The sequence below is a fragment of the Homarus americanus genome, unplaced genomic scaffold, assembly GCF_018991925.1.
Source record: "Homarus americanus isolate GMGI-L3 unplaced genomic scaffold, GMGI_Hamer_2.0 scaffold14467, whole genome shotgun sequence".
Taxonomy (NCBI): domain Eukaryota; kingdom Metazoa; phylum Arthropoda; class Malacostraca; order Decapoda; family Nephropidae; genus Homarus; species Homarus americanus.
In genome coordinates this window covers 4,181,814-4,200,154 of record NW_024733734.1, presented here as the reverse complement: position 1 = coordinate 4,200,154, position 18,341 = coordinate 4,181,814, and the positions used below count along the sequence as shown (strand labels likewise).

The 18,341-nt window shown below is 38.9% G+C and overlaps 1 protein-coding gene across 2 annotated transcripts in view; it reads right to left on the bottom strand.

Annotated features, from left to right (window-relative positions):
• Positions 1-1,622: 1,622 nt before the first annotated feature.
• Positions 1,623-18,341, bottom strand: part of LOC121869940 (integrator complex subunit 7-like) — a 39,633-nt gene continuing 22,914 nt past the window's right edge. The window contains exons 5-7 of one of the 2 annotated variants that reach the window (XM_042371509.1): positions 17,602-17,742; positions 9,683-9,781; positions 1,623-2,024 (exon numbers count right to left, since the gene is read on the bottom strand). In XM_042371509.1, the coding sequence (XP_042227443.1) occupies positions 1,746-2,024; positions 9,683-9,781; positions 17,602-17,742 (519 nt within the window). In that variant the 3' untranslated portion in view covers positions 1,623-1,745. The remainder of the gene's footprint in view (positions 2,025-9,682; positions 9,782-17,601; positions 17,743-18,341) is intronic. The other variant, XM_042371510.1, reaches the window with a different exon arrangement.

Sequence of the window (18,341 nt, the reverse complement as noted above, 5' to 3'; positions counted from 1 at the left end):
CAAGTAAAAATGTCCCTCCCCCCATCCGCAAATGTTATTCGCGGCCATTTTGAGAACCTAACCCCCGCGATTTTTTTTGGTAGGGGGGTCTGAACTTTTTTACTTCTACTTGAGTAATATTTTGCCAATGTAACAATACTTTTACTTAAGAATCCAAGTACGGTACTTTTTACAACTGTGCTTAGTTACCGGGTAATTCAGGCACTGTAAATTACTCATATACACAGGTTGGGTATCCTTTATCCGAAATTCTTGGGGCCTTAAGGGTTTCGGATTTGGGATATTTTCAGTGTTGGGAATACGTATATCATGTATAATGGGGTAGCTCACCCAACAGGGATGGGGCCCTAACTCGAGGCATTTCGTCTTATTAACGCTCCTCCTTTAGTTGACAATCTTTCTTCCCTTTCTCTTTGCTGCAATATTGCTTCACTCTCTCTCTCTTTTACAGGTACTTTAACAGGCAATGTTCGGTGGATTTGGCGTCCTGTATATTGCCGGCAAGGCCGTGGGCTCGCAACACACGTCTTGCCCGCGGTGCCCACCATTTCTCTGTGGATGTCAGTCACACTAGAATAACCCATTATAGTACATCCTTTTTTCCTCACACAGCCAAACAGTGGAATGCTCTGCCTTCTGTGTTTCCACACTCATACAATGTCTCACTTTAAAAAGCTGGTTTTCCGGAATCTTCGTGGTGTAGATTAACATAACCTTTTCCTTTTCTATCTTTAATTTCTCTCTTTTTTTTCCGCCCCCAGGGGCCCGATGTGGGTCGTTGACCTGTGCCCCGGTGGGCCAATCCCCGTAAAAAAAGATAAAGAAAAAAAAAGCAGCCTATGTCTTACCTTTATTCATTACACATACATACTTACCCTCATAAAAATTATGATATATGCCATATTCAGTGTATTATCTACCATAGATATAATGAAATAGACTTGGATTTCAGAGCATTTTGGACTTGGGAATTTCAGATATGGGATACCCATTACCCAACCTGTAATAAATACATGTGAATAGCCAACATTTACATTAGTACAGTAAACCCTTGATAACTCGGCACATACTGGGCTCTGGCCTTGCCGAGTTATCCCAAATTCCGACTTATCGAGGCACTTTCCCCATCCTACAAAAATACAACAATAAAAAATTGTTGACCCATATATGTGTGAACTGTACATGTAATTACTAAATGTATAAAAGTGACACTTACCATCACTGCAGGTGAAGAATGAAGCATACTGAAGTAGGTGACACAGATGCTCGGTAGGTGACACAGAGGTATGGTAGGTGACACAGAGGCATGGTAGGTGATGCAGGTGGCCTGATATGCCGAGATTTTCCCCGATAATTTTATATATCTCGGCATTTCTCGAGTTATACTAATACATTCCGTGACCATATCCATGCCAAGTTATATGGAAGGCCGAGTTATCGAGGGTTTACTGTACTATTGCCTATATGTTACCAAAGGCTATTTATTACAAGTGAAAGCATTGTTTCTTTCTCTTGAGTTTTCTTGTATCCGTACACATAACTATGAAAGCATCACTCCTGCGTAACACTATAACAATGAGTATAATATAAAGATAATGGGTAGCTATTAATAATATAAATAATACATGTAATATTTATTCAGTATCTGAAGTACATTAGTTAATTGTTTTGTTTCAGTACATTTGTTCATAAATTTAATTAGATTGGAATTATTTTTAGTTTTAAAATAATCAAAGTCACAGCATTCAATGTCCTGGTCTTGGCATGTTGAATTGAGAAATTTGTGGAACAGGTGGAGGATTAGTGCCTGGAGGAACAGGAGGTAAAACACTAACTCCTGGAGGAGGTCCTGGTGCTCCTTGAGAACTGGAAGGTGCATACTGGCTGGGAGGAACCTGGCGTGGAGCTTGTGAGACACTTGCCTTGCTAGCTGGGTCCTCTTGTGATTTGACAGTAAGTGTGTGGCGGGGTCCTGTCTGCCAGGCATCATCTGAATCATCTGTGACTGATGTGTCCACACTCACCTAAATCACACAAGAAGGGGAAATAGCAGGCTATTGTTAAAGTACTGTATTTTATAGGATTATTATAACCTAAAATTTAATTGAAGACTGAAGTGCAGTACAGCATGCCCTTCAAATTCGTGGGGGTTAATTTTTCAAAATGGCCGTGAATCACCAAATCCGCGAATAACATTTGCTGAATGGGGGGGTACATTTTACTTGTGTACAAAGAAATGTACGTATATTCCCCTGATGTGTTTGCCCTTTGGACAAATATTTCTTTTACCTGTACAGGTTGTACCTCTCTAGTCCGGCAACCTCGGGACCTGACCGGTGCCGGACCATGGAAATTCACCCTTTTCCTGGATAGATAGTGACTTGTGCTTATGCCTGGAAGCACTAGCACCACTTTCTCTGCGTCATGGTCTCTTTGAACACATATTGAAGGGTTAAATGTCGTATAGTAGCTTCTCAAATTTCGCGAGTTTTTAATTCTTAACGTATTTTATTGGAACACAAAAAAATAAATAAATAAAAATTTTGACGGCGGAAACTTGAATTTCGACGGGTTTGAACGGCCCGCCAACGTGCAGACGACGTGCATAATCGTGTAAACAGCGTCATTTCTCTTATGTACAAAAGATTCATTATTGTTTATTACTGAATGTCTTTTTTATTGAATTAATGTTTATATGTGCAAAATGAGCAATACAATTCATTAATAATACGTAGAAAATTAAAACACATGAGGAAATGGCACAGCATTGTTTTCGTTGATTACAAAACCAGTGACTGACTGGTTCTACATATAAAACTGAAGAAAATAAGACCTTGGGTGTAGCTGTAGTAAAATTAATATGGTTGTTTTAAGTAATGTTATTTAATGTTAATAAATGGAACAATAGAAGTAGCTAACGATAATGGTAAAGAAAAAGAGAGATCGCATATGTAAGTGCGCATGCGCACACGTGAAAACATATCGTCATTACTTTACATAAGAATATGAAAGCAACACTTATTTACTGTTCATATATATTTTAATTAATGTTTCTGAATTGTTTTTATTGAATTAATGTACGTGTGTGCAAAATTAACAATACAATTTATTAATAATACGTGGAATATTAGAGGAGACGAGACAGCTGCCGGCATTGTTTATGTTAAAGCTTACGAAACCAGTGACTGATTGGTTCTACATATAAAACTGAAGAAAATAAACCCTGAGTTTAGCTGTAGTAAAATTAATGTAAAAAATGAATATGGTTGCTTGAAGTACCTGTAATGTTATTTAATGTTAATAAATGGAACAATATAAGTAGCTAACCATTAATGGTAAAAAAAAAAGTGAGACTGCTTGTATGTAAGTGCGCACATGTGAAAACATATCTTCATTACTCTACATAAGAATATGAAAGCAACACTTATTTACTGCTCATATATATTGAAGGGTTAAATGTTGTACTCTGTATAGACAAGCAGAGAGAGAGAGTGAGAGAGCAGTTGAACTGCCGGATGTAAACAAACCTTAATTTCCCGCGGCTTATTTTTTTTTAAGGGGATTAGCCCACCCGGGCATAGGTCACTGACCCACATTAGGACCTGAGGGGCAAAAATTTAATACTCCTGTAATAATAATAATATTTCAGATAAGTAAAAAAAAAAAAAAAAAAGCTGCCTATCTACCAATTGGACAAACTAAAATCGTTCCGGACCACAGAATGCCGGACTAGAGAGGTACAACCTGTATTATATATATGTGTATGCGAGTGTGTGTAGACATACACACACATATATACAATACAGGTAAAGGAAATTACTGTCTCTAGAATGAATGGCTCCCTGTCCCGGCTGCAAAAATGCCAGAAACTTTAAAACCACCCGCAGACATTCTTGGATACATCCAGGGTGTCTTCCGCGAATAATAGGGGACCACGAAATTAATATCCGCGAATTATCTGGGCGTACAGTACAGCAAAATTTCTTCACAATCAAGTGTTGATATCAAAATAATTCCATTAATTGTTGTAATAGCCTGCCAGAGAATGTTGTGACCTCTTGGAACAATACCTAAGTGTGTCAATAAAGTTTTGTGATTTCTGAAATTTTTAGAAACCATAATTTTCTGATACAACTAGCACAAAGTTTTTATGCCTTACTGGTATCCCTCACTTAGTGATCAAGATGCAATCCTGAGAAACTGACCACTTATTGAAATGAATGATAAATGAGGGGAAAATATGAAAAAAAAAATATCCTAAACAAAGAATAATATCCATGGAGATAGCACGTAGTTGTGTAGCCCAGTGTTGCATTTGCCACCCAGTAACACTCAGACGGCCATTTTTTTTACACACTCGGGTTACTTATTATTAACCCAAAAGCATCCTCTGAGCTGTAATTCATTGTTTTAAACCAAATACAGTACACTAGCAACTTATGTGTATTTTTCTTAAGCGGTTTCAACTATACGCGGATTACCCCGGGATTAGGTTACAATTTCCAATTTCAAGCTCAAAATTCTCACAATGGATCGTCAGAGCGCCAAACGCTAGCCCGCAAAACACTCCACCCTGCTTGATATACATAATTTTCTTAATTTATTTTTACTCCTTTACATGCACACACCATCCTAAAAAAAAAAAGTAAAAGAAATAATTGTCCTAAGGGCAAACCTGTACTATACTCAAATGTACTAAATAATTTCTAAGATTTTTATGTCTAGTGCAAACTATAGCATGTTTATATTCAAATTAATCACTGTCTTACAAGAATCCCAGCAATGACATTTTATAAGCGAAAAACTTATACTCTTCTATATGACAGATAAGACACACGGGATTAATGTCCCCCCCTCCCCCCCCTGGCTGATGAATATCTCACCTCACCCCCCACTCCTCTCCCCTGCCTGGCTGTCAACACATCACCTCTCTCTTCCCAGGGGTGAAGGTGTGAAGGTAGTTTTAGGCTTAAAAAAAATTATCTTATAAAATGTCACAGACTAAAGTTAGGAGAATATAATTTGCATTGCTAGAATCCTTTCAAGACAGCAAATAATTTGAATGTAGACATTACACACCTCAAAATAATAAGGGATAAGGGATTGTGGACCTGTATTACATTACAGTAATGATTTAAGAGTTCTAGTGAGCATGTGTATATATAGTGATCTAAGGGCGATTTAGGGGATTTTTAGGAGTGTGTAGTGGATTCTTCCCCTACAGACGCTTTTGTCGCTGAGTAGCCGACCCCACGATTTCACCAGCCTGCCCTCGTGGTCTAGGTCAGCAACCAGCGCCGCCTTACATGACTGAGGTCAACTATTAAGCCACGCCTACCCCCGCTATATAAGACCTCACCTCGTGGTGACCAATCTCTTTCTACATACCGCCACCAGCAAGCAACATCTCTCAACACCACCTCCTCTGCTCTTGCCTGGCGGCCCTCGCTCCTGCCGGCGAGCATGGCGACCCACAAGCTGGTCCTCCTCTGAGCACCCTCACCAACCAGCTCTCTCTACTCAACACTTGTAACCATGCTGCCTTCCCAGCACCAAGCTGCATTGTACATCCATACAATATGTATACAGAGAGCACATTGTGAGTTTCCTTTCTCCATCCCATCCTGAGTGTGAACCAATATTACGTACCCCCACAAGTGAGGTCCCAGGAACTTAACCCTCACGAAAGTTACGAGTCTACTGTATACGCGATTCGGTTCGGGATACTATTTAGTAATCTGAAATTATTATTGGAACATTCGGGATAAGTCCTCGGGTGTGGGTAGGCACCCGAAAGACTTATCCTGAATGTTCAAACTACAGTAGTTATATATGAATATAAAAAAGTATTTGAAATACAGTACAGTGGTCCCTCAATTAACGAACACAAATGGTTCCACAGAGTCGTTCGTTAACCAAAAATTTTGTTAACTGAATCCATTATTTCAATGGGATATTGGGTAATTGGTTCCAACTCACAGAAAAAGTACATACAAAGTACTGTATACCGGTAATAGAATTAACAAAACATTAAATATAAACTAAATACACCTAGACCCCGACTTACGACGGGGTTAGGGACCCAAATCCAGGTCGTAAGTCCGATATGGTCGTAAGTCCGATATAGATAAAAATAAAAAATAAAAAATTTTCAAAAAAAAAAATTCAAAATTTTTTTTTTTTCAAATTTTTTTTAAAAATCTACAATGAAATACAGTACACTAAACGTAAAAAATAATGAGGAATGGATACAGTACAGTAAAAGTAATAAATAATGAGGAATGGATACAGTGTGACTGAGCACTTACCTTAAATGTAGTCAGCTGAATGCACACGGGGCCCCCATAATTTTCTATTTACAGGATACATGGAGACTATATTAATTGGAAGAAGCAGAAGAGGAGACAGGGCTGGGTGGGTCATCAATGTCGCTTCCTTCAGACAGGTTTATGTACTGTGGTAACTTGCTGGTTGAAGGTATTGGATCATCTTGAGGGAGTGAAGAGGCAGCACTGGTGGGGCGTGAGGAGCCAGTACTGGGGGACTTCTTGAAATAGGTGTCCAATTTAGACTGCACAGTTTTCTTTTTCTTTTCATTATAAATTTCTCTGTAGCAAGCAAGTGAATCTTGGATCATTCTGTCAACTTTGGCATAACGCTCATAATTTTGATCCATGTCATCAAACATTTGCATTGCTTTATTAATTGTAGCAAATGCCTCTGCCATATGTTTCACTGAAAACTTTTTGGGGGTGCAGGCTCTTCTTCTACATTTTGTCTCTCTTCTTCCTCTGCAACTTTCTGTGCATCTAGTTCAATAAGATCCTCGTTACTGAGTTCTTCTGCTACACTTTCAACCAACTGTCCAACATCTTCAGTATCAATTTCTAACTCCAGCTGTTTACCTAACTCCACTATCTTGTTACTAATATCCAAAATAACTTCACTTTCATTAAATCCTTTGAAACTGTTCACATATCTTTTCAGGATTTTCTTCCATATTCCATTCATGCAATGTTTTGTAACCTGATCCCATGCTGCACTAATGTTCTTTATACATGACAAAATGTTGTACTCCTTCCAAAACTGTCTGAGCGTTTTCTCACCTTCAGTAGCAGCAACAGCCTGAGCGAAGGTCGTGCGTAAATAATACGCTTTAAAGGCAGAAATAGCACCTTGATCCATGGGTTGGATGATAGAGGTAGTGTTAGGTGGCATGTACACTACCTTAACATCAGGGTGCATGTCGTCCAGGTGTGGTGGGTGTCCCGGAGCATTATCCAAAATCAGTAAAATCTTGAATGGAATCCTTTGTTGCAGACAATACTCCTTGGCTCGTGGAATGAAACAAGTCATGAACCAATCCTCAAATAGTACTAGGGTCATCCAGGCTTTCTTGTTAATGCGATAAAACACTGGCAGTGTGTGCTTGCTGACATGAAGGGCTTTAGCTTGAAACCAGCAACATTCCCCCCCAACAGAAGTGTAATTCTGTCCTTGAATGCCTTGAATCCGGGCATTTTTTTTGCCTCTTTGTGGATGTATGTCCGGTCAGGCATGCGTTTCCACAATAATCGAGTCTCATCCACATTGAATATTTGCTCTGGCAAATAATTCCCTTCCACAATCACATCATCTAACTCCTCCTTAAAAGCTTCGGCAGCACCAACATCGGCACTAGCTGCCTCTCCACTCACCTTAACACTGTGTAGACTGTAGCGTTTTTTAAATCTATCAAACCACCCTTGACTTCCTGTAAAGGTTTGATCACATTCATCTCCTGCCTGCTCCTTCAGGCTTTGGAACAGGCTTCTTGCTTTAGCCTGTATGGTTAGAACACTTAAGGGTACACGCTTCTGCATCTGGTCTTCTATCCATATCACCAATAATTTTTCCATATCGTGGATAGGACCTTGTCTTTTCTTTGTTATTATAGTTCCCTTTATAGGTGTTGTTCCTTTCACTACTTCACGAATACGTTCCTTGTCCTTCAGAATAGTGGATATAGTCGAGTGTGAGAAACCTAGGTCGCGTGAGATCGTTGCTACTGTTTTTCCATTCTCATACTGTGTTATTATCTTCAGTTTCATCTCAAAAGTAATTGCCTGTCTCCTTTTCCTTGGAGTACCACCAGCACTCTCACTTTTACGCTTTCCAGTCATTATAAAGTCAATTAAATACAATAATAACGAAAGTTCACAGCGCGATCAGTATAGGATACGATAGCCAAACACAAACAAAGCGCTCCACTGAGTGAGTGTAGCCACGAGGCGACCCAAGCCACCCCTCCCTCTCGCCCGGGACGGAAACGTTTCGGTATAGAAAATGCGCACGTCATTTGAAAAAAATTTTGGTCACGGCGGTCGCAGTCGTATGTCCCGTATGGACGTACGGTCAAAGCAGGTCGTAAGTACCAATGGACGTAAGTCCATATAGTCGTAAGTCGGGGTCTAGGTGTACAGTACTCTACTGTACAGTATGCTGTATAATAATAAATAAAAAACAATAGAATATTGTACTGTACTTTAACTTACTTTGAGGTGTGTATGTTGTATTCCCGGCAGCTTTGTTTACATATCAAACAGCTGATTGTAGAGGCAGTCGATGATGACATGCCATTTTCTTTACAGAGTGCATAGGTTCTAATGCCTTCTTCATGTTTCATAATAATTTCTGCACTGTATATTATCAATACATGAACTAAATTTCAGAATGACCAATAATTTTAACGTAAAAATGCAAAAATATTCAAGAGACCAACAAACAGGATGTTCACTCCACTGTAAACAAAGTTAAACTGAGAAGCGTTGGTGGGTGATTCGATCAGCTGATGGGCACACAAAAACTGTTCCCTGTACTGTAATATATTTTTTTCAATATGTTAACTAAATTAGAATGACCAATAATTTTAATATAAAAAATGAAAAAAATATTCAAAAGCACAACTTTCTTGATATTTACTCAACTGGAAACGAATGTAAACATAGAACCAATTACTGTACAGTCGGCCCTTCACATACGCGGGTTTAGCATTCACGGATTCGCAAATACAGTGACCCCTCGTTTAACGAACGCCTCGGTTAACGAAATTTCGGTTAACGAACTGCCTTCCATAAGGATCTTCAATTCGGTTAACGAACAAAAATTCGGTTAACGAATTTCTTACGAACTGACCTCAACATGTTTTTGCTTGCACTGACCGGGCAACCAGCTTTAGTATCAGTCCGCCAATACATTAATCGGTTCTAGGGCTTAAATTCCTTACTATTTTAATAAATATCAAGAAGTTTATACTATTCAATAATTTTAAAAGTTTAATATTCAATTTTTTAGTCATTTTCACAATTATTGAACATAATTGAAGGTAAAGTGACTAGTTTAATGCGCGGCATCCAGCCTCTTAACACAGCAAACCGGCGTTAGTCTCTCTCTGTTTTCACTGGAGGTAACATCTTGCTTGAGACTCTCTTCAACTAAACGCTTTTTTTCTGTGTTTCCAAGCAAATTATTGGTCATTTTGAAATTTATTTTACATATTGACAATATATAGCGCAGTGCAGTGTTATTTTAAAGAAAATATTCTTTATTTACAGCTAGTTTAACTTTGAAAAACACGTGTTGACATTGTTTGAATCCACTGATGTGCAAGAAGGTTAATGTCATAGTGCATCATTATATTTACCTGATAAAGGCCTGGAACAGGGAAGCCAAGCAGGAATTGTGCAGCAAAGAAATCATTGTGTGGCTCTACTGTCTGTGTCAGCATCTCATTTGGCTCAATCTGCAACAATAAAAAAAATTAGATTTTAGCCATCCTCTTGGGGTAGGGTACGATTCAGCGCCGCCGTTTCAGCGCCGCCGTTTCAGCGCCGCCGTTTCAGCGCCAGCCCATTTCAGCGCCAGACTATTCAGTGCCACCGTTTCAGCGCCACCAAATCAATAATTTCTTCAAAGAATCATACATATTTATTGGATTGGTTGATTTAACCTAACCTAACCTAACCTAACCTAACCAAATATTAATAAGTTGAATACAACATAATATAAATCAAGTGTAGTATACAGTGTTATACCACGTTAATGAAAGACAGATAGCTTCTGAGTTGAACGGAACGCACAGGCGCTGAAAGGTCTCGGCGCTGAATAGTCTGGCGCTGAAATGGGCTGGCGCTGAAACGGCGGCGCTGAAACGGCGGCGCTGAATTGGCGGCGCTGAATTGGGCCATCCCCATCCTCTAGACATTCAACCTAGAGGTATAACTGGACTGCATCAATTAGTTCTACATGAGTGATGTGTGCAGTCCTGGAAGTAGTATTAAACCTACTCAGTTTTTAGAAGCAGTATCAAGTGACATAGGAAGTTCAGGGTGTGACTACCTTTGCTGACAGCAAAAGGACCCTTGAGTGAATGGCAACAGGTATGAGAAGTGTGATGTTGTATGGCAGTAATATGGTTTTGGAATGGATGAGACAAACTTGGCCAAGAGATGCACGATTCTAGATAAGGAGGGAAGGAAACCTAGAGGTAGGCCAAGATGATACGAAGAAAGTTAAGAACCTGATGAAAAAGGCTGCAAGACACACTGCATCACTATCACTGAGAGCTGCCATAAGGTGATTATGGTTAACCCACACTAGGATGGAAAATGGCTATGAGAAGGTGAATATGTAAACATCTGACAACTGTATTTTATTAAGGCATTCCTCAATTTATTTAAGAGTTTTGCTCTCAAACAGTTTTCGTAAATTTATTTTTTGAAAACTGGAGTACAATTTTCCATATACTGTACAGGAATACCCCGGTTATTCCAAGGAATGCATTCCTAAAAGTTATTGAAAGTTATTGAAAGTTATTGCAAATATCGGAGCAATTTTCTCCAAAAGAATTAATGTAAATAGGGGAGTGTGTTGCCAGCCGGCAACTTTCACCACATATTTTTCGATATACTGAATACTCGTCATTATTCGAACCTATTAGGGATCAGGGTTGCATGTATAGTACTGTAATACTAGTAAATGTGAGGAAAAAATAACAATTATGCAAATAAAACAAAAGAAAAAATTTCCACATTAACAGTTGGGAATAGTATCACTACATGTGGGAGACTGGAGATCTTCCCAGCCAGGGTTGGGTGGTTATAGGCTTACAGTTTTTATCTTATATAATATCACAGACTAAAGTTAGGAGAATAAAATTTACATTCTGGAATCCTTGCAAGACAGCGAATAATTTGAATATAAAAGTCATATATTTTGCACAAGAGATAAAAATTTTAGCCCTCTGTAATAAAATTAATTAAAACTAAAATTTGTATGTCTAATGCAAACTATAGCATGTGTAAATTCAAGCTAATCACGATAAATAATACCTCAGACTAAAGTTAGGATAATATAATTGACATTTCTGGATTCCTTGCAGGTCAGGGAATATTTTGAATGTAAACTTCATATAATTTGGATAAAAGATAAAATATTTGCTTTGTGTAAACCAAATTATTAAATTAGATCTAAAATTTGTATGTCTAATGCAAAATTCATGATGTTTATATTCAAAATGATCATCATATTGTAAGAATTCCAGCAATGTAAATTATATTCTGGCCGAGTAATTTGTATGAATTTTATGAGCTAAAACAAATATCTTCAGTTAATAAAAAAAAAAATATTCTTCACGACACTATCTGTCAATCAAAGTACCCCACATTGCCTCACCCCCCCCTCCTCACACTCACGCCAGCTGGTCGGTCGGTCCCAACCCTCCCCCCCCACCCCCCACCATCCCTCCCTACCAGAGAAATGTTGGGTGAAAACACTAGATTTTAACATTTAGTAATAAATAATACCCAAGACTAAAGTTAGGATAATATAATTGACATTTCTGGATTCCTTGCAGGTCAGGGAATATTTTGAATGTAAACTTCATATATTTTGCACAAAAGATAAAATATTTGCTTTGTGTAAACCAAATTATTACATTAGATCTAAAATTTCTATGTCTAATGCAAAATCCATGATGTTTATATTCAAAATGATCATCATATTGTAAGAATTCCAGCAATGTAAATTATATTCTGGCCGGGTAATTTGTATGAATTTTATGAGCTAAAACAAATATCTTCAGTAAATAAACAAAGAAATATTCTTCAAAGACACTATCTGTCGATCAAAATACCCCACCTCCACCCTCCCTCCCTTCCTACCCCCCACCTTCCCTCCCTACCAGAGAAGCGATTGGGAGAAAATAGTATATTTACATTTTTAGTAATAAATAATAACCCAGACTAAAGTTAGGATAATATAATTGACATTTCTAGATTCCTTGCAGGCCAGGGAATATTTTGAATGTAAACTTCATATATTTTGCACAAACGATAAAATATTTGCTTTGCGTAAACCAAATTATTACATTAGATCTAAAATTTGTATGTCTAATGCAAAATCCATGATGTTTATATTCAAAACGATCATCATATATATATATATATATATATATATATATATATATATATATATATATATATATATATATATATATATATATATATATATATATATATATATATATATATATATATATATATATACACAGATACAGTATTACCCCGCTTTACGCGGTTTCACTTAACGCGATTTCTCATATACAGTTAACCCTCACTTTACGCGGTCCCACATTCCGCGTTTCCACGTTAACGCGGTGCCTTGCCAGAACCTAACGTGCTCACATTACGCGGTGCGTGAACCCCATTACGCGGAGAGTGTCCGGCGCGACGCTATTTTTAGATTCGCCCCACCTGCCCGCCTGCCTGCCTGTGCTCTCGCCCTCCCTCCTCCTCCCTCCGCTTGGGCAAGCCACGCGGTAAGGTTGCGCAGTGTGTGTCTTTGTTGCGTTATCACTGACGTCATATGACGTATCGGACTGTGATTGGCCATGCATCCCTACCCCCCTCTGCTGCTAGCTGTAATTGGCTTAAAGTATTATGACGTGTCCACCCGGGGGTGGGAGGGAGGGAGGAAAGACGACGCTTGACCTAGCCGAGGCAGTTTCATCCCTCAAGGCCACACCGTGTAATCGTGCATCCATTGTTCAGTAAAATGGCTTCCGCCGGACCACCATCCCCAGAGAGAAACCTTTCCTTACCTGGACCCAGCGGCACTAAGCCAAAGAAGACACGACGTTCCTTAAGCTACGAGGTGAAGTATACCATCATCCAAGAGATGGAGAAAGGAACAAGGCAGGTTGATTTGGCGTGCCAGCATGGTGTGAATGAATCTACGATTCGAACAATAAAGAAGGATGCAGCCAAGATAAAGGAGCACATGAAGATCACAAAGTCTACAGGTGCTTCTATGATCAAGTATTTTCACAACCAGGTGCTTCTCAAGACAGAAAAATTACTTGTGAGGTACTTGGTGCGTCAGGCGCGACGGAACATGGCGGTCGACACGCGCTCTGTTAAGGACTACGCACGTGAACTGTACATCGCAGTGGCACGAAAGATGGGAATTACACAGGCCAAACCCTTTAATGCTTCCTCTGGGTGGTTACAGAGGTTTAAGATCCAGAACAAGATCACCAATATAAACATTGGTGGTGAAGAAGCGAGTGCTGACCGTGCTGCGGCTAGGGAATTTCCTCCGTTTTTACGTGAGATTATGGAGGAAGGACAGTACACCGACGACCAGGTGTTTAACATGGACGAATCTGGTCTTTTCTGGAAAAAGCTACCTTCCAAGTCATTCGTTGTAAAGAATGTCAGCAGGATTCGGGGCCGGAAGATGCAGAAGGAACGCATCACCGTCCTGTTTACCACCAATGCCTCCGGTACCTGTAAGCTCAAGTTATCGGTGATCCACACAGCACGCAAGCCGCACGCCTACAAAACCATGGACATGACCAACCTAAATGTCCACTGGCTGACCGCACGTAAGGCGTGGATGTTCTCTACACTGTCCCTCTCCTGGTTTGATGACTGTTTTGTTCCTGATGTAAAGAAATTCTGTGAGCGACAGAATGTGCCATTCAAGATTTTGTTGCTGCTGGACAACGCACCAGGACACTCGCCCCTACTGTTAGATCGTCACCCCAACGTAAAAGTGGTCTTCCTTCCTCCCAACACTACGTCTATATTACAGCCCATGGACCAAGAGTTAATCTGTAATGTAAAAGCTGCATTCTCAACAAAAAAATTCAAACTCCTAAACGACTACACCAACACCAGGGAAGAGTTGCATAACCTGAGTGACACCACCACTGATAGCAAGAGCGAAGAAGATGAGGATCAACAGTTGGCACAGCAAAAAATACTGTTCAAACAATTCTGGAGAGTATTTAACATCAAGAAAGCTGTGGACTTCTTGGTGGAGTCATGGGATCAGCTGTCTATTGCTACAATTCGTCACGCATGGAGACATGTGTTGCATGGAATACCAGGTGAGAGGAGGAGTCAATCTGTGACTGGTGAGGTTCAGACTGTTGCAGTAGCAGTGGATCTTGCCAGAGAAGCTGCGCAGACTGTTACAGTTCCAGGCTTCTCCGAGACCACCAACGACGACATCCTGGAGGTGATCAGAGATCCTGAAGTGACTGACGACGAGATGTTGGAAGGAGATCACGTTAGTGAAGAGGAGGAAGAAGGTGCGTCATTCTCCAAAGAACACAGTTTAACTCATAGTGATATTAAGGGTGCCATGGAGTGTGCAGAGAAAATGAAGTCCTTCCTTTCCCGCGACAATGACGATGACCGCTATGAAGTCTTCCATACCCGGCTGGTGCAGGCTATGGAGCTGTACATCACGGTGTATCACGACAACATAAACACCAGCCGTCAAAAAAGCATAACCGAGTTCTTCGCCCGCAACCCACGACAGCCAGCCCAAGCCAGTGATAATGACAGTGAAGATGACTTTGAGGGATTTGTCAGGGAAGCCCTGACAACTGTAAGTGACAGTGATGGTGATTCACCGAGTAATGGTGATTCACCTGAGGGCCAGTAATCTGCCCTCTGCCTCGGAACCAGCCTCCATCCCCGTATGCCGACCCATCTCTTCTACTAACGTAAGTGTTCCACCTAACTTTTAGTTTTTCTAACCTAACCTTTATTTTTCCTATGTTAACCTTTATTTTTCCTAACCTAACCTCTTCTATATTACTTGTTTTTTCATACCATCATAAAGTTAAGATAAAATTTTTACTACAACATAGTTGTGTGTCGTCAAAAAGTGGAGTTTGGGGGTCGGCCCGGGCTCTATTTCAATTAATCCCATATGTTATGTTATTCACTTTACGCGTTCCTCACTTTCCGCAGGACCCTGCGGGTTACATTAACCGCGTAAAGTGAGGGTTGACTGTATATATATATATATATATATATATATATACATATATATATATATATATATATATATATACAACAAAATATATGTACAAAAAATAAATGTTAAATGAATTATTTATGGTGCATTAGAGTACTGGTCACTTCAGACACAAAGACGGGCTATAAATAGCCTTCTTTATCTCCCCTCCATCTCACTCTGAGCCAGAGGGAAGGGGTGGTGGTAAATAACATTTCTTTGCTTATTTTACATTTACTTGAAATAGTTTTACTGAATTATTTGTTTATTTATTTAAAAGTCATTTACTGAATATTCTATGTAAAAAATAAATTTTAAATTAATTATTTATTGGAGATAAGTATTATGATCAGTAAATATATGGTATTACTGGCCACTTCAGACACAAAGACGGGATAAAAATAGCCCATCTCCCCCTCTTCTTACAGCTGCCAATGGGAAGCGTCTTGGTAATTAAATTTGATGTATATTTTCATTGTCTAATTTATCATGTATCAAAGTAATATTACTAAAAATTGTGTAGGTAGCAGGCAGCTACCAAACAGGTAGATACTACCGCCTGGGAAGATGTTGGAAGCATAATGTGTTGTCTAATGGTAGACCCTGCTGCCATATGGCATCACGAAAATTGTGACCAAGTCCCAGGTTCAGCGCTGACCTGACTTTCTGCCTCATTTACACACAATTGCAGTTTGAATTGTTCCTCTAACTTTGACAACACAACATACATACAGTATATTATTTCTCACTTTTGATCTTTTTTTTACTTTTTGTATTTATTTATGGTTAGTTACTTTAAATAAGGCCAATTCACTTCAAGTAATGGCATCAAATGTTACCAGCTGGTGTAGTGTAAACACTAGTGACGTCACTTAAGCGTCTGTATTTAACTGTCAGTAGTTTCAAGAATTAATGTAGTCATTTACTGAATATTCCTTGTAAAAAAATAAATTTTAAGTATTATTATCAGTAAATATACCGATATGCATTACTGACCACCTCCACGGCTAAAAATAGCCCAATCTCGCGGTCACTTTCCCTTTCTTGTCTCCTCACTGGCAAATGGGGGGGGCATGGGGAGGGGTGTGTGATGATAGCTGTGTTTATTACAGGGGTATAATTCTCTTTTACGGTATGTTAGACAGGTTTATAATACATTTTTATTATTTTAATATACCGGTAATCTTAATTTGAATCCAGCTTGCCAAACGTAAGTTTCAGTATAAAATAATTAGTGGTAGGACATTGTGAGTGGCTTACGATGTTTCCATCACCACTCTTGACACACTAAACCACAATATCTAAGAGGTAAGAATTTTATACTTGGTGGTTTAGACGACCCCCTAACTTTGGGCAGATTTTTTTAATGTTCAAATTCCATCTTATAAGCCGAGATATACGGTAATAATAATAATAATAACAACACTGTGGTAATAAATACAAAGAAATGCAAGAATGAAAAAAAATCAACAGTAAGAAACGCTATATGTATAATGTTTTGTCATGTAATAGAAACAATTGAGACCCTACAATTGTGTGTAAATGAGGTAGAAAGTCAGATCAGCAACCTGGGACTTGGTCACAATTTTCGTGATGTCATATGGCAGCAGGGTCTACCATTAGACAACACATTATGCTGCCAATATCTTCCCAGGCGGTAGTACCTCCCTGTTCGGTAGCTGCCTACTATCTCAGTAGGCTATTCATGGTTTTGCCAATTCATGCCATTTCTTGAAACCTATCCCTCGTGAATGGCAAGGGTCTACTGTATTATTGTAGGGCATTGTAATTTTTCATTTGAGAATAAGCTGGGTGTGCTTTGCGAATATCAAAGAGGGGTGCTAAAATATAAATTGTGGAAAAGTGGAGTTGAGAATAGCGAGTTATTCCTGTATAGCACTCCAGTCATAAAAACTGAGATAAATTCCAAAGAAAAAAAGTTATCAAATGACATGAAACAATGAAACATGTTGTGAATGAAAAGTTTTGGCAAATACAATATTGAACTTGGTACAGTACAGTATGTGAAATACATATAGTACAGTAGTGTATAGTAATTTTATAGCTTTACTTATGATAAACCAGAAGAGATTTGAAACAAAGCTCTTTAGTAAGCAAATGCCTCTTGAGTGACCACTGGTTAATAAATATTATGCCTTGGGTAACAAATTTGACAACAGCACTTGTCTGTTCTTTATATTTATTATAAAAAATATAAACCAATTGAATACAATACAACAATTTAATCACCTTCATATCCAGTGTGTGCTGAGGACGATTCTGAATAACAGAATTTACAGTCAGGGTGACAGAGCGAACAGATCGGAAAAGACCTGGTCTTTTACCATGACCAATAACACCTTCAACTTTCACTGCTAACTGTGAGGATGTCTGGAAAATTAAATATAGCTTTACACCATCTGCATCTTCATACAAGTAGTATATAAACAATCACCAAACATTATGAATCCCCACAAATTTTATTCTAAAAAAAAAAAAGCACCAGCACAGAACAACACAACACTACCCCCTTAAACTCTATGATACTCCCTTTTTTTTTCCTCTTTTTTTTTACGGGAATAAGCCCACCCGGAAACAGGTCGAACGACCCACAACGGGGCCTAGGGGGAGAAAAAATAAGAACAGAAAGAAATTAAAAATAGAAAAGAAAAAGGTTATACAGGTTGTACCTCTGCAGTCCGGCATTCTGTGGTCCGGAAACTCCCGTGGTTCGGCGCGATTTTAGTTTGTCCAATAGGTAGATAGGCAGCTTTTTTTTTTTTTTTTTTACTTATCTGAATTATTATTATTATTACAGGAGTATTAAATTTTTGCCCCTCAGGCCCCAATGTGGGTGAGTGACCTATACCTGGGTGGGCTAATCCCCATAAAAAACAATAACAACAAAGCCGCGGGGAATTAAGGTTTGTTTACATCCGGCAGTTCGGCTGCTCTCTCTGTCTCTCTCTATTTGTCTATACAGAGTACAA